Raw genomic sequence first — 14572 nt, 5'->3', positions numbered from 1 at the left:
AAAGACATTTGTTGTATTATAAAATGTTCTTCTGTAGGGATGTTGTAGGGGTGCATTTTGTAATGAAAACCTGACAAAATCAACTGTAGATCTGCACATGATATATATTTGATCACTTTGGTGACATAATAACTAAAGCTGTGGATATATTTATTTTGGGGGTCAGTGATTTGCTGTGTAGAGTTTTGTCCCTTGGGCATGCCAGAAACCTATGATTGTGGGTTTGAATCCCGGTTCACCTCAATTATGTTTCTAGGTTTGTCAGTACCATACCTGTGCTCGTGGGTTTTATCAAAGTGGTAAACGTCCAACGCCTGCATCACTTAGGGCTTTCTTCTCCCATTAAGCTGACATGCTGTGATATAACTGGAACACTGTTAAAAGTGGTGTTAAACCCAACTCACTCACACACTCATCATGCTCATTATATATATCATGTTATATCCCTTTACATATATCATGTTCAAAAGATACCACCATTCATTAAGCAGTGTATATTACCTTAAACAGAATAATGTTATGTTTCTACATGATTATCACATGTTGACTTGAATACTTTGGTTGTGTTATCACATGCTGGCTTGAATACTTTGGTTGTGTTATCACATGCTGGCTTGAATGCCTCAGTTGTGTTATCACATGCTGGCTTGAATGCTTCAGCTCTGTTATCAATGCCTCAGTTGTGTTATCACATGCTGGCTTGAATGCCTCAGTTCTGTTATCACATGCTGGCTTGAATGCTTCAGCTCTGTTATCAATGCCTTTGGTTGTGTTATTACATGCTGGCTTGAATGCCTCAGTTCTGTTATCACATGCTGGCTTGAATGCTTCAGCTGTGTTATCACATTCTGGCTTGAATACTTTGGTTGTGTTATCACATGATGGCTTGAATGCCTCAGTTCTGTTATCACATGCTGGCTTGAATGCTTCAGCTCTGTTATCAATGCCTTTGGTTGTGTTATCACATGCTGGCTTGAATGCGTCAGTTGTGTTATCACATGCTGGCTTGAATGCGTCAGTTGTGTTATCACATGCTGGCTTGAATGCGTCAGTTGTGTTATCACATGATGGCTTGAATGCCTCAGTTGTGTTATCACATGCTGGCTTGAATGTGTCAGTTGTGTTATCACATGCTGGCTTGACTGCCTCAGTTGTGTTATCACATGCTGGCTTGAATGCATCAGTTGTGTTATCACATGCTGACTTGAATGCGTCAGTTGTGTTATCACATGCTGACTTGAATGCGTCAGTTGTGTTATCACATGCTGGCTTGAATGCATCAGTTGTGTTATCACATGCTGACTTGAATGCCTCAGTTGTGTTATCACATGCTGGCTTGAATGCATCAGTTGTGTTATCACATGTTGGCTTGAATGTGTCAGTTGTGTTATCACATGCTGGCTTGAATGCTTCAGCTCTCTTATCAATGCCTCAGTTTTGTTATCACATGCTGGCTTGAATGCCTCAGATCTGTTATCACATGCTGGCTTGAATGCGTCAGTTGTGTTGTCACATGCTGATTTGAATGCGTCAGTTGTGTTATCACATGATGGCTTGAATGCCTCAGTTGTGTTATCACATGCTGGCTTGAATGCCTCAGTTCTGTTATCACATGCTGGCTTGAATGTGTCAGTTGTGTTATCACATGCTGTTTTGATTCCTCAGTGCGGTTATCACAAACTGTTTTCAATGTATGCAACTCCTTTTTTTCAGAGTGGCTGAGAAGTTGGCTCGACGCCAGGAGAAGATGAAAAAGCGTGAGGAGAAGGTGCAGGAGAAGCAGAAGAGGAAGGAGGACAAGCTGAAGCGCAAGCTGGAGAAGCTGGATGTACCCGCCATGAAGGACCATCCCCAGAAGAAGGAGAAGGTTGAGTCCAAAGCACTCCCCCTGCCACAGTTCAAGTATCCCTATCAGTAAGTCCAACCACTCCATTTGCCATACTCCAACTCCCTTCATTACTATGGTCTGAGACCACAAACTCCCTGCCACAGTTCAAGTACCTGTCAGTATGTTCAACCACTGCCTCTGCCAGAGAGCAAGTACCCCAATCGGTAAGGGAGAGACAATCCTCTCCCCGCCACAATTATTGACCTCAATCACCTTGCCACAGATCAAGTACCCCAATCAGTAAGGGAGAGACAACCCTCTCCCCTGCCACAATTATTGACCTCAATCACCTTGCCACAGATCAAGTACCCCAATCAGTAAGGGAGAGACAATCCTCTCTCCTGCCACAATTATTGACCTCAATCACCTTGCCACAGATCAAGTACCCCAATCAGTAAGGGGGAGACAACCCTCTCCCCTGCCACAATTATTGACCTCAATCACCTTGCCACAGATCAAGTACCCCAATCAGTAAGGGAGAGACAACCCTCTCCCCTGCCACAATTATTGACCTCAATCACCTTGCCACAGATCAAGTACCCCAATCAGTAAGGGAGAGACAACCCTCTCCCCTGCCACAATTATTGACCTCAATCACCTTGCCACAGATCAAGTACCCCAATCAGTAAGGGAGAGACAACCCTCTCTCCTGCCACAATTATTGACCTCAATCACCTTGCCACAGATCAAGTACCCCAATCAGTAAGGGAGAGACAACCCTCTCCCCTGCCACAATTATTGACCTCAATCACCTTGCCACAGATCAAGTACCCCAATCTGTAAGGGAGAGACAACCCTCTCTCCTGCCACAATTATTGACCTCAATCACCTTGCCACAGATCAAGTACCCCAATCAGTAAGGGAGAGACAATCCTTTCCCTGCCACAGTTATGTTCCCCACTCACCTTGCCACAGATCAAGTATCTAGTAAGTGTGATGAAGCCCACTCCCCCAGCCATGGAGTTCAATTGGAGATGAGTCTGTGCTTTGTCTACTATATACTGCATTTTAAGGAACATATTTCCTGCATTCTGGGAACCTGAGTTAGCGCTCTGCGCTGTTTTTTGAAAGTGATGTTGTTCCTTTATTGCAGGGTTCTGGGAGCTGAGTTTGTGCGAGACATCACGATCCCTGACTACACGCGTGTCCAGCCTGGAACTCGTATGCAGAAGACATGGAGGATGAAGAACACCGGCAGCCACCAGTGGTCAGCTTCCACCCAGGTAAGTGCCACCACACACAGGTGCCGCCCTCACCATCTTGACCAGGGGTCATGTGTCTTGTACAAAATTCCAGAGCTCGATAAGGACCAACTCGTCCCAACTTGTGTTGATTATGCGGCATGCTGTTCTTGAATATTTTTAAGCGGTCTGCAGTCAGTGCCCAAGACATTTGAGCCCTCTGTTTCAAACTTGTCTCTTGGCATCATTTTCTATCCATTTTGGTGTTAACATATTGACCTCATGGGGATTCCAGGTTGGAATTGGCCCCAGCAACCTATGGGGGTTGTAAGAGGCGACTTAATGGATCGGGTGGTCAGCCTCGCTGTCTTGGTTTATGCGTGTCATCTGTGAACCCCAACAGTGTTGATCGTTACTCACAATATCAATCACTGGATTGTCTGGTCTTGATTCGATTATTTACAGGCTGCCTTCATATAGCTGGAATATGGCTGTGTGCAGCACATACAGACACACACACACACATTAACATATTGATTATTATTAGCTGTAATTTCTGGCTTAAACAACACTCTCTTTTTTTTTATTATTAAAAACAACACTTTACTAGACTCTGTTTCGGTGGTTGCATACTGGTAAGATTGTTACGAAGTGATTCACTTGGCATGGTTACATTTTCAGGCTTACACAAAATCTGCCTATACCTTGCTTTATTTTCTAATTAAATGTCATTAAGATAAATTTGGTTGAAATGAATGCTCAGCGGTGAACAATGGTAAATCTCAGCACACAAAGCGTGTTAAGTGGGGTGCAGATGAAGTCCTTGTTCTTCATGATGTACAGGAAATGATGTGTTTGTTGCAGCTGCGACTGATGTGGGGCACCATCCCTGCCCCCAAGACTGAAGTGTCTGTCCCCGCCCTGCCCCCCAGCCAGGAGGGCAACATCACCGTGGAGCTGATCGCCCCGGAGGACCCAGGTCAGTTACAACTTCACTGCCAGTACACCATGCTTGTTGTGAAAGTCAGTGAGATGGGGGTGAGGTAGTCATCATGGCTGATGGAAGGGTGGTTTTATGAAGTCAAAATTAACTGACTGATCTGTATGTGAGGGGTGTATTTTATGCTCACTCTCTAAAGAATATGCAGATGATATGCTCTACCTCTCTCAAACCTAGAGGGATAGTGGGTTAGCCTAGTGGTTAAAACGCTCTGGTTCAATCCCCCATATGGGTACAATGTTTCAAGCCTCTCTCTGGCTCCCCTGCCATGATATTGCTGGAATATTGCTAAAAGCGTTGTAAAACCATTCTCACTCTTGCTGAAACCAAGGCTTCACTTGTTAGTTAAATATGAATTCTGGGGTAGAATAGGTCTTCCGCAACCCATACTTGCCGTAAAAGGCGACTATGCTTGTCGTAAAAGGCGACTAACAGGATCGGGTGGTCAGGCTCGCTGACTTGGTTGTTACATGTCATCGATCCCAATTGTGTGGATCGATGCTCATGATGTCAATCACTGGATTGTTTGGTCCAGATTCGATTATTTTTCAGACCGCGTCATATAACTGGAATATTGCTGAGTGCGGCGTTAAACAACAAACAAACAAACAAGTTAAATATGAAAACTACACTGCAAGGCAGGTGTATATATTCATGGGTGAGGATTGTATACAAACTGCTGAAGTCCTTGATGTTTACCCCTTGAGTTGATCCAGCCCTGTGTAGAATAAAGAATTAGTTTGAAGTGACAGATGATGGTGGTGTGGATAAGTAAAATACAGTAAGGGAAGTTGATTAAGATTGATTGATGATTGCAGGAAGATACCAGAGTCACTGGAAGCTGTTTGACCGAGGGGTGAACTTTGGCCACAGAGTGTGGTGCTCCATTGCTGTGGAGCCCAAAGAAGTCCTGGAGCCGACACGTCCGGACCAGCTGAAGATGGTGGAGTCCACAGAGGGACAGGCAGAAGCACAGACAACTGTAGCCTGCAAGGAAGAAGAGGAGGACCCAGAGGAGAAGTTTGAGGAGGTATTGTCCTTGAGACATTGTGAGTGCATGATGAGTGACTAGACATTCTACCTGCCATTGTACACCCGTGAAGATTCCGGGGTAGAATAGGTCTTCAGCAACCCATGCTTGCCGTAAAAGGTGACTATGGTTGTCGTAAAAGGCGACTAACGGGATCGGGTGGTCAGGCTCGCTGACTTGGTTGATACATGTCATCGACCCCAAATGTGTGGATCGATGTTCATGCTGTCAATCACTGGATTGTCTGGTCCAGACTCGATTATTTACAGACCTCCGCCATATAACTGGAATATTGCTGAGTGCGGCGTTAAACAACAAACAAACAAACAAACATGCCATTGTAATTGATAACTTCAGATGGTAATTAGTGCACAACCTGTTGTGTGTCAAGTTTACTGAGTGAGAGTAGCATGAACATCGCTTTGTGGATCGGGTCTCTGTGGGTGGTCTGGCTGGACCATCTTGTGATGCATTCGTATTAGTGGAAGAAATTATTTGATCTGGAAAAGGGCATCAGATTGTTTGTATACTGATCCTACTATTGTTTTTTTCTCTGCAGCCCCAGGTTGATGATCCAGCTGAAGAAATTTTCCTTGAGGCTGTGGAAGAGAAACAGACAACCCCTTTCATCATGGCCTCCAAGCTTGTCCCTGCCACTGTTATCCAAGAAGTCAAGGAAGAGGCAGTGGTTGAGGTCAAGGTCGAAGAGAATGAGGTTAAAGTTGAAGAGAGTGAGGCCAAGGTCACAGAGAGTGTGGCTACACAGGTGGAAACTCAGGTGTTGGAGGCGGTGAGCAAAGCTGGCTTGTCCAAATTTGGTGAAGCTACTGCAGTAGAGGGGGTGGTTGACCTGCTTTCCTTTGAGTTCCTTGATCTGTCGGATAGGAAGACCTCCAAGGCCTCACAGACTGCGACCCCCAACAACACTCCTCTTGGTGAGTATTGTACATGACGTAGGAGGGAGTTTGGTTTATTGCTGTGACAGTTTAATGTGAAGGAAAGTCAAAGGGATGACACTGATTGATCATGGAACGTCATTTTGTTTTTTTTAAATCAAGACTAGCTGATCCAGGTATTATGGCCAAGGGGCAGAACCCACAATTAAAACTTGGCGATTGCAAATGATAATTTTTCTGCCATTATTGTCATACCAAGCAGCAACAAACAGTCCTCGACTTTATCCACAAGCTTGGAGCATCAGTCCAGTATATTTTCATTCTGTTAGTTTTAGTTTTGTTTTGATACCTATGACGTACAAGTGGCACATCGCTCACGATAATTGATGATGTGGGGTATGTATTTCAGATGTGAGTCCTCCCAAGTCTCCAGCTCCAGAGCCCTTTATTCCCGCAACAGTGTCCAACAGCAGCAGCGTGGAGCTGGTGGGCAGCGAGGCCGAGAATAACCTGCCCCACCTCACTGAGTATGTCCAGCAGAGGATGGCCAGCCTGGAGCTGAAACCAGGTACATGTCTCCATGTGATACACATCTCAGTGTCTCAGTAAGACTGAAGGCAGATTAGCTTGATTTGCAACTGTTGCTTAAAGCCACAGTCATCAGTTGTGATTTGGACTGCACAATCCAGTGACTGATTTTATGAGCAACGTGATACAATCACACATAATCAACTATGTCTCTGAGTCTTACCTCCCTATCCATTGAGTGCCTCTTACATCAACCATACGTCAAGATGGAGGTCTCAAGATTTCACTAGAGATTGTTTCCTAGCTATACATGTTAACAGCTTTTGTCCCACGATATGAAGGCTATTGAAGATACTACATGGATGATTGTTATATTGAAAAGTAAATAACTGAGAACCTTTTTTGTCTCAGATACATTTGATGAAGCTGACATCGAGTCTCTGAGCAGCCTGTCTCTGTCTGACGATGACTCTGATGACTACTGCATTGTCCCCCTGCCCGACTGCTTCAACACTGAGATGCCTCTCACACGCTCGGCGGCTGGACCACTGGATGACAACCAGAACGAGATTGGGGTTCCAGGTGAGACACGAGAATCTGATCTCATTGTACAAGAACCACTTCCCATTCAGTATGTTTTTTTGTTCAAGCATCTTTAACTATCACTCAACATGGATCCTTTTATAAGAATCTGTTGTTCCTATTCTGTATCATAGTACTCATATTGATAGTGGCCTTTAACATGCTTACTTTCTATAGTTATCAGTATACACCGATAACATATTTAGAAAATAGCCTACAAGTTACAGATTCTCTTTTCTTGGTGAATTTGTTTTGTAATAACATTGGAAAGGGTCTTTCAAAATTGCATCTTGAAATCTCCATAATTCTGAGTTGTTTATGTCACACATGTCACATAGAACCTTCAGTGATATGAAGAATTGATGACATCTTTTATTATTTGCTTAGGGAAGTTTGCAAACACTTGAAACATCAAAGCTTGGTTTTTGTAGCCAAACAGTGTGAACATCTTGCAGAAAATATTCTCAGTGAAAAAAGATTTCCCCCAATATCCATGCCTGAATTTAATGGGTAATATTGCGGTACTATAAAGGCACGGGATGCTGAAAGTAGGAAGAAAAAATGTTTAGTAGCTTGTCATTGGGATGTGAAATGACAGCTAATCGGATTGCAGTTTCAACAAGGTTATTATGGAGGACAGAACCTTGGATATAATCTATATGCTTATCAGCACTTCCTATAATCAGAAGACCTGTCAAGATTAAGCTCTGTATGTGATTTTCAAGTCAATAAATCTATCACCTGTAATATCATGAATATGTTTTTACCAAAAATTATGGTTAAAAGAAATAGTGTTAAACATGTTAAATAGGAAATATATTTTCAACTGATGATTTAGAGACATTGTTTACAGACATTAGTTCAGGTAAATTGTTGTAGTGTTAATATTGATAATGGAACAGGCTGACACTTCCTTCTGTCATCCAGATGAGAATCTGTCGGAGGAAAGGAGTGTTACTCCTCAGCCCTCGCTGGACGAAATCCTCACCACGTCCAATGTAGTCTCAACACCAGCTCTGGACCCTGAGCCAGCAGCCCAGAGACATGAGGTCATGGCCCCGCCACAGGAAGTAGAAGGGGAACAACTCCAGCTGGATGAGACTGAGACAAAGCAGAAGCAGTTTGAGGAGGAGGAGGAGGAGGAGGGAGCAGCTTCCGCAGCTGTGCCGATGCAGACAGCCAGGGTCGTGGATGAGAATCAGAACTCAGAAGAGGATAGGGAGGGAACATCTCCTGTTCAGTCTACGTAAGTTATTTGAAGCTGTCATAAAATCTTGTGTTGATCTGGTTTCAGTGTCCAAGAGTCCATGTTTCAGACTGCTGACAGATGGTTGTACTATGTATATGAATATCGTTTTGAATTGGTAATGATTATAAGAGTGTCCTTTCTGTCATGAATATGTCCTATGATGAATTGGATTGATATCTTTTGCCAAATCCCTTAAAACATTTTTTTATATTATACTGATTTACAATTGGAACCTGGTTAATGTTAAGTTTTTCTTTGTTTGTTTGTTTGTTTGTTGTTTGATGCTGCACTCAGCAGTATTCGAGCTTTGTGAGGGCATCCTGTAAAACCAGTGGACCAGATAAACCAGAAACATGTTATCACACGGGTGGCCCAGTCGTCTAAGGCGCCACGATTCGCTGTACAGAGTTGTGTCCCTTGGGCACGCCAGAAACCTATGATTGTGGGTTCGAATCCCCGTTCGCCCTGATCATGTTTCTAGATTTGTCAGCACCATACCCATACTGGTAGTTTTCACCAAAGTGTTAAATGTCTGAGACCTGCATCATTTGGGGCTTTCCTCCTACATTAAGCTGACACGCCGTGATGTAACTGGAATACTGTTAAAAGTGGCGTTAAACCCAACTCACTCACTATCACACAAGTTCCCAAGCCTCACCACCCAAACGATTAAGTCGTTACTCGGGACCAATTCTAACCAGGAGTCTCCTCAGAAGTTACTCTTAAGAAAACTGTAAAGATGGTGAAGATTTGTAGTGTATGATGAAATGCTTGATACTACAGTTACATAGTGTGTTGATTATCAGAGTTGAAATGTACAGTTCATTCTGTCTGTTACAGTCCATCAGAATTTGTGAACCAGCTGTTCCACACAGCTATCGTCGCGGCAACTAAGGCTGGCGCCAAAGCCTACAGCACCACCAAGGATGTGTTCAACTCTATGCAGGCCAAACAGGTATGTGAGGTCTGTGGTGTAGGTTGAGTACCCCATGTCTGTGCAGGGTTGTTCGTCATTGTTGTGATAGAGTTCTTTGATTGTGGGTTCAAATCCCAGATCCCCCTGTACATGGTTGTTGGTTTGTCACCACCTATCCATGATTGTGGGTTTCATCAAAGTAGCAAAAGTCCCAAGGTCTGCAACATTTAGTTGTCTCTTTCCAGATTAGACTTGTGCATCAACTGAATTGTTCAGTGATGTTTGTGCTGTAAAAGCAGCAAAGCAGTTTGCTAGAAAACTACATGTTGATATTAATAATTTTGCTTTTTATAATAGGTATGTGTCTAAAAATTAACTAGTAACTGAAGTTATTTTGAAATTTTGAATTGCACCGTTCTGTATCGGAAAACAAAGATTACCTGGTACCAGTGATAGAAATGAATTCAAGGGCTTCAATAGAGGCACCAGCATTTTAAAAATTTGAAATTTCTATTGCACCCTTATATATGACAATACCATTTCAATCTGCTGACCTTGAAATGAAAAATCAGAAGAAGAAAAATATCAGAATGACAGGGGTTAATTTTATACTGCCGACAGTAAAGATCTCTTCAAGAGAAATAATAATCCAAGGGATTTTCATGTCTAAAAGAGCATTTTGTTCATGATAAATCGTCAGTACAAGTAAAATAATTACAATATTATTTATATTTTTTATCAGATACCAATCTAAATCGAACTTTAACATGATAAGAATCCAGTACAATGCATATATTAGAAACATAATTTTTCACTTTTAAAGTCTGTTAAAAAAAAGAAAGAATTTGAACACCCGACCTTATGAATTTATATGTCTAAGTGCATTTAATTACTCCCAAAAAAAACAACAAAACAAAAACAACAACAAAAAAAGCCAGCAAGCAAACAAACAAGAAACAGACTTAACTATACTTCTGCCTACCATGTATACAAACTCCTTCCTCTTACAGTGGAAACCTAATGAGAATGGTTGGACACCTCCCAAGAACACCTGGACACCCCATGAGAGTACTTGGACACCCCCAGAGGACAATTATGTCCCCCCTCAGAGCACTTGGACTGGTCCAAACCCCCAAGAGCCTAAGCCTGTGACCAGTAGTGACCCCATGGTCCGTCTGATGGAGATGGGCTTCTGCAACCGTGAGCTGAACAAGGGTCTGCTGGAACGTTTCAATGGAGATCTGGAGCCTGTCATTCAGGAGCTCCTGCAGCAGGCGGACAGTGATTGGTCAGCTGCCCGACATGGATCAGCCAATCAGTGACCTGCGTTACCAGACGGGAGAGAAAGACTGAGCGAATGATCATGTCGAAAGGAGAGCGATAGTTTCTATTTGAACAGCGTCTGGTTTGTTGTGTGGAGTGTGATGGAATTTCGACTGGTTGGAACAGAAACATGGAATGATGTACATAGTTGGAGTGAAGATGTAGAATAGGATATTAGCGTATATTCACTTGTACAGCGATCACACGAACAAGCAAATTTTTTATCATACATAAACACTGATGTCATTCACATGCTTCTAGAATTTGGTTTTGTTTATCTCCAGTTCTCCCCAGCACAGACTGGAAAATCTTGTTCATGGGATTACACTGAGAGTTGATCTTGTATTTATTTAGCTTTGAAATTGAATTTAAATTACGGGATGTACTGTCAATGTTCTATCTCGGATTCTTTGTTTAGATAGGCTCTTTAAGATATGTTATGATTTCATGTTATTGATATGATGAGTGAAATATTTAATACAATTATTGCTTTTCCAAGTAGTTTCTTTGTTTTATATTATATGCATTAATGATTGGTTGGACACGAAATTTGGGCTCAATACACAAGGATTACATTTGAATAATGATTAAATTACCCTAGTCTGTAGATCTGTAAGCATTGACATATCATTATAAGTCTAATGTGATACATGGTTTATTTGCAATGTTTGGTGTGTTCTGTGTCTGGTTGTATACTTAAGGTCAAGGTGTATTGTAACGTATGTAAAACTGTGATACAATAGCTAAAAGATGGGTACTTGGATACAAGCATTAAACTGAGATGCCGTATTTAATACTGTGTGTGTACGTCTAGTCCAGTTGATTCTGTTTCTACGCTTGTTTCTCAACTACAAAATTCCGTTGATTCTTTTAGAGGAAAGTGCTCAGTTCAGTTTTCGAACGCAGGGCTCGAGATCTCTCTGTAGCATTATTGATCTGGCCACATCAAATTAATAATTCGTTCATTGGAATCACTATTACAATTTCGATAACTATGTTTCACATTTTGAATATGAAATGTTTAGATTGTTTGCAGAATTATTTAAGAATTGTTACTAAGAATGAAACAACAGTATGCCAAAGAAAAGCACACGTGCTTATCTGAGTTGGACAAATATTACAGCTGGAAAGTGGAAATGTCTTTTAACATGTTCACTTAGTTCGTGGCATTTATCATATCACTTGCTCACTAATGCATCCTTGTTTAGATATACCCTGAACCCAAAATGCAGATGCTTAAGGCAGTCATCATCAATCCCATTTGGGTCAAGCTACTGGTAGTGAAGACTCATACCTAGTGAAGACTTGTGCCTATTGAAGACTCGTGCCTAGTTAAACTAGTTATCTCTGAACGGTTTTATCATGTTTAAGCTTGTATCTGTATGCTCCTGCAGTGGTGATTAGCTTGTATATATTCCTAACACTGATGAAGAGCACCCTGTACAATCAACCATCTGTGTGTGGAAGCTTTGATGTTGTATGCTTGAGATCGATGAGAGAAAGAGGAAATCTTCATGCTTGTCTGAAGTCTTTCAATGACAAATTTGTCTAATAAAATCAAATAAAACATTTTGAAAAAATAAAATAAAGTTATGACAGTTATATTCCAGTAAAGAAATATGAATGCATCACTAAAAAGAATATTTCACACAGGTTTTGAAAAGTTGGTTGACAATTTATGATTATTCTAAATATTTATGAATGTATTTTGTTTTAATTAATTTGTTAGCCATGTTTTTCTTGAGGTATATTTGGACATGTGGGGACTTTTCTGAACTTATGTAAGAAAATCTGTGTTTGTTAATCTGCAATTTACTTAGCTGTAATCGCAGACCTCAGCAACAAAGTGCTATTGTAGATAACTTGAAGGTTTATCATTGTACTCAGTGGTATATGCAAATGTTTCATCCTAGGGGATAGTCTTGTTTATTTATTATGCATGAGTTTCTTGTCATTCTACAGTGAGTTTCCATGTTGGGAAAAGCTATGTCAGACATTTTTGAAAAGGTGATTCTTTTATCTTGCTTTTTGTTGATCTAATAAGTATTCACAAACATCTGCCATCGTTTTGGTTTTGGCAAACTTTCGAGAAGCTGAAGAGGACATTATTATAAATGTACCTTTGTTTTCTTTGATTCAGAAGTTGTAACACAAACATGCCATCATTTTCGTTTTTCTTATGGCATATGTTGAAATTATTCAGCTCAACAGCTTACAATATTGAGTACTGCATTCAGTTCTATTGGCTGTCTCCATTGATAAAAGCTTGCCAGCATGTTTTCACCAATCTATACCTCATTTGCATATAATTTGTCTATACCTGTGTAGGGTATATTTTGTTTTGTCGACTTGCCTCCCTTGTAAACATGTACAGGAATATTAACCCATGTATGCTTGTTTCTCCTGGTAAATTGAAGCTTCTTTATTTAGTTTATAGAAACTCAGCATTATGAAGTTCATCTACCTATTAAATTTAAACAGTTTTGTTTGACCTGGAGGTGTATGGAGACAGGTAGCTAATGTCTGTGTTTAACCCCTATTCATAAGGTGATAAAAATAGTTGTTTCCCAGACACTTGAAGTATTTCAAAAATGATTCTTCACGAAAGCATTAATGTTTGTTTATGGTTTGAAATGAATCACACCATATTTTGTCTTTTTCCAAATGACCAAATATCTGGTCTGAGGGAGTTGGTGATGAAACCCGTCCTCCATTACTGATTATTGATGATAATTTCCTGAGGACTACATGATTATGCAATTTCCAGGCAAACAAACCTGTTTTGAATTTATAATTTTGGTATCGGTGCCATGGTGGTATGACTAAAGACGTATAGTTTGAACTTTCTTGTTGTTATTATTATGTATGCTATTTCATTCAATAGTTTCCTAAATAAGATGTTTGTTTCAGGATGATTTGTAAATTGTTCATGTTACGATGCTGGTAGACAAAACCCAGATCTGTAAGACGAAAAATGATTAGATTTTGTAATTCATCTTCGTATCTGAGTGGAGAAATGACTCATCAACTATAGGTAACATAGCTCTAGAAATTTCGCTGTGAATGTTGATATTATGTTTCTGTGAAATTTGACTTGTTTTTTGTGTCTTTGTTTGGATTTGAAGACTTCTCTCACAGTAATAAAATGTCATGTTCAATTTGACTTGCATCTGTCTTCACTTTGGAAGGTGTAACTATTGATAAAAATATGGATGATGATATCAGGCTAAAAAAATGGGTTCTCAGGCAATGACTTTTAAAAACATGGAGGGGGGGGGGGCAGGGGGAGATTGTCTACACCATACTACAATTGCTTTCAAAAGGGGGAAGGTTGGGACCCCCTCTCCCACCTATGGATCCGCCTATCGTACGCCAGAGACCCAGTAGTCCGGCAGAGAGGACAAAATCCAAGAATTGGGGGATAAAGTTTTTTTTATTGCTGGATTTGTTTAAGTACACATTCTAGGTTATGAAATTGACTGATGACACTCTGTCATCTTTGGGCATTTTAAAATATTGAAGATGGCCGCTAAAACATGAAAATATCTCTTCCGTGCTAATTGTATGGAATATGGGACTACTTTTGGTGCATATCACTATTGTTTTGCCATCAACATATTAGAATATGTTATTCTTAATGAAATAGTTTCATTTGGAAATGTAATTAATCAAAATAATAGGCAATATTGTCTATGAAAAACCCCAAATCAGTATATATCGTTATATATACATTTGTTATTATATTATTCAGTGTCAACTGGGATGCTTGTGGATTTTCTAACGATTGTTAATGTGCTATAGTTACAAAATAAGATTAATTCCCACTGCATTTTGAAATCAAATTATAAAAAACAATAAAGATAAATAAAAATAATAGTAACCTCAAAAGAGGTGCAAATAAAGCAAAACCTATTATGTCTGTTATACACATGATTATGTTAAATTGTGTTAAATACTTTTAAGAAATTCATGCCAAAAC

At 40.6% G+C, this 14572-nt stretch overlaps 1 protein-coding gene across 1 annotated transcript in view; it reads left to right on the top strand.

Moving 5' to 3' along the window:
• LOC139465733 (next to BRCA1 gene 1 protein-like) overlaps positions 1 to 13756 on the top strand; it is a 31150-nt gene extending 17394 nt beyond the window's left edge. The window contains exons 10-19 of the mRNA XM_071247563.1: positions 1714 to 1914; positions 2982 to 3111; positions 3934 to 4048; positions 4888 to 5099; positions 5659 to 6034; positions 6405 to 6563; positions 6935 to 7105; positions 8033 to 8351; positions 9195 to 9309; positions 10281 to 13756. Of these exons, the coding sequence (XP_071103664.1) occupies positions 1714 to 1914; positions 2982 to 3111; positions 3934 to 4048; positions 4888 to 5099; positions 5659 to 6034; positions 6405 to 6563; positions 6935 to 7105; positions 8033 to 8351; positions 9195 to 9309; positions 10281 to 10592 (2110 nt within the window). The 3' untranslated portion in view covers positions 10593 to 13756. The remainder of the gene's footprint in view (positions 1 to 1713; positions 1915 to 2981; positions 3112 to 3933; positions 4049 to 4887; positions 5100 to 5658; positions 6035 to 6404; positions 6564 to 6934; positions 7106 to 8032; positions 8352 to 9194; positions 9310 to 10280) is intronic.
• The last annotated feature ends 816 nt before the right edge of the window (positions 13757 to 14572 follow it).

The sequence above is a fragment of the Haliotis cracherodii genome, unplaced genomic scaffold (assembly GCF_022045235.1).
Source record: "Haliotis cracherodii isolate W230 unplaced genomic scaffold, xgHalCrac1.p SCAF_18, whole genome shotgun sequence".
NCBI lineage: Eukaryota > Metazoa > Mollusca > Gastropoda > Lepetellida > Haliotidae > Haliotis > Haliotis cracherodii.
This window is presented reverse-complemented; position numbering and strand designations above follow the sequence as displayed.